At 35.1% G+C, this 2,041-nt stretch overlaps 1 protein-coding gene across 1 annotated transcript; it reads left to right on the forward strand.

Annotated features, from left to right (window-relative positions):
• The first annotated feature begins 320 nt into the window (after positions 1 to 320).
• LOC119995573 lies at positions 321 to 1,265 on the forward strand. Its single transcript, XM_038842086.1, has one exon. It carries the CDS (start codon positions 321 to 323, stop codon positions 1,263 to 1,265), a length of 945 nt encoding a protein of 314 aa, XP_038698014.1.
• The last annotated feature ends 776 nt before the right edge of the window (positions 1,266 to 2,041 follow it).

The raw sequence follows: 2,041 nt of genomic DNA on the forward strand, positions 1-2,041 counted from the left end.
AACATGTAATGATGATTTGTTGAAGGATGAAGAAAGAAGAGAAAGAAGTATTCTCTTCCATTACTCTTCCATTTAATAACTAGATCAATTAAGTTCTATATTACATTATATTTACAACACGTTATCAGCACGAGTCTCTACCATTCTATTGGTATTAGACCTTGTTTCTTCAAACAAGCAAAGTGAGTATTACTTTCTATTACATTTCTAATAATAATATTATCATGTCAAATATTGCAAAGTTAGACTTCACAGCCCTTGATATCTCGGGGAAGAATTACTTAATATGAGTTGGTGATGTTGAGATCCATATGGAAGCTATGGGTCTTAGTAATACCATCATTGAAGGAAATACCGAATCCCAGCAGGATCGGGCAAAAGCAATGATTTTCCTTCGTCACCACCTTCATGAGGATTTAAAATCTGAATACCTCATGGTAAAAGATCCTCTACGATTGTGGAATAACTTAAAGGAGAGGTTTGAACACTATAGAACTATCATCCTCCCAAAAGCTCGTTATGATTGGATGCACCTGAGGTTGCAGGATTATAAAACGGTTAGTGAGTATAATTCTGTACGACACAAAATTGTCTCACAACTTGAACTATGTGGAGAAACTATCACTGAAGTGGATAAATTGGAAAAGACATTTTCCACATTCCACCTCTCGGATATAAACCTACAGCAACAGTATCGAAACCGCAATTTTACTCAGTGTTCCCAATTGATATCCCTCTTACTTGTAGCTGAGCAGAATAATCAGCTTCTATTGAAAAACCACCAGTCTCGTCCTACGGGTACTACACCGTTCCCTGAAGTGAACGCGATTGTATATAATAATCATGGACGTGGACGTGGACGTGGTGGAAGAAGAGGACGAGGCCGTGGTCGTCATAATCGTGGAGGTAATTATCTTCAACCATACCACCAAAAGAGGTATCATGTTGAAACAATTCATAAAAATAAAACATACCACCAGAAGAGGTATGATCCTGAACCAAGTCAGAAAAATGACAAAGGTTTGCAAAACAAACCCCAGAAGGGTAATGAAGAGACTTGTTTCAGATGTGGTGCTCAAGGTCATTGGTCGCGTACCTGTCGTACGCCTAGGCATCTAATTGATCTATATCAAGCCCCCACCAAAGGAAAAACAAAAATTGTGGAAACAAACTTTACAAATTTTGATGATTTTAATATTTCTGATGATTTTACACATTTGGATGTTTCTGATTTTTTGGAAAATCAAGATGGTAAGTCCATATAGGTTAGAATTATTTATTTGAGTGTGTTGTTTAATAACTTACGATGTTTGAGTGGGTTACATTAAAGTTTATGCAAGTATGTTAAATATATAATGAAATAAATGATCAATGTGTTATGTTTCAAGTTTTTGTACATTATATATATTAAAATGATACAATATTAACAAGAAATCAATAGCCCACATGGTAGGGATCTCATACCGTGACTATAAAGTTTCGGGATCAAATCCCTACAGTGGCAATGATTTCAAATTTTTTTTTTTATTTATTTTATTGCATCAATGAGTAATATTAATCGGGTTTTCTTGTTTTAGAATTATGACTCACAAGGATGCATTACGTGGTTGTCATTCAAATGATGAAGACATATGTTTGATAGATAGTGCAACAACACACACTATCCTTCGACATGAGAAATATTTCTTACACATGACATTGCTTGAAGCAGATGTTGATACAATCTCGGGCACATCAAAAATGATTGAAGGCTCCGGAAGAGCTAATATTGTATTGCCTAGAGGAACAAAAATATATATTGAGGAGGCATTGTACTCTCCTAAATCAAAAAGGAACTTACTAAGTTTCAAAGATATTCGTCAAAATGGATATCATTTTGAATCTGGAAGTGAAGGTAATACAGATTATCTGTATATTACTTCCATTATTTCAAGCCAAAAGCTTGTAATCGAAAAGCTTGCAGCTTTCTCTTCGGGTTTATACTGCACAAAAATAAAATGGATCGAAACACATGTCGTGATGCATCAGAAGTGCTCTGATC

The sequence above is a fragment of the Tripterygium wilfordii genome, chromosome 3 (genome assembly GCF_013401445.1).
Source record: "Tripterygium wilfordii isolate XIE 37 chromosome 3, ASM1340144v1, whole genome shotgun sequence".
NCBI classification, from domain to species: domain Eukaryota; kingdom Viridiplantae; phylum Streptophyta; class Magnoliopsida; order Celastrales; family Celastraceae; genus Tripterygium; species Tripterygium wilfordii.

What these genes read in the sequence shown, in the direction of transcription:
- LOC119995573 (XM_038842086.1), top strand. Translation starts at nt 321, where the DNA reads ATGGGTCTTAGTAATACCATCATTGAAGGAAATACCGAATCCCAGCAG.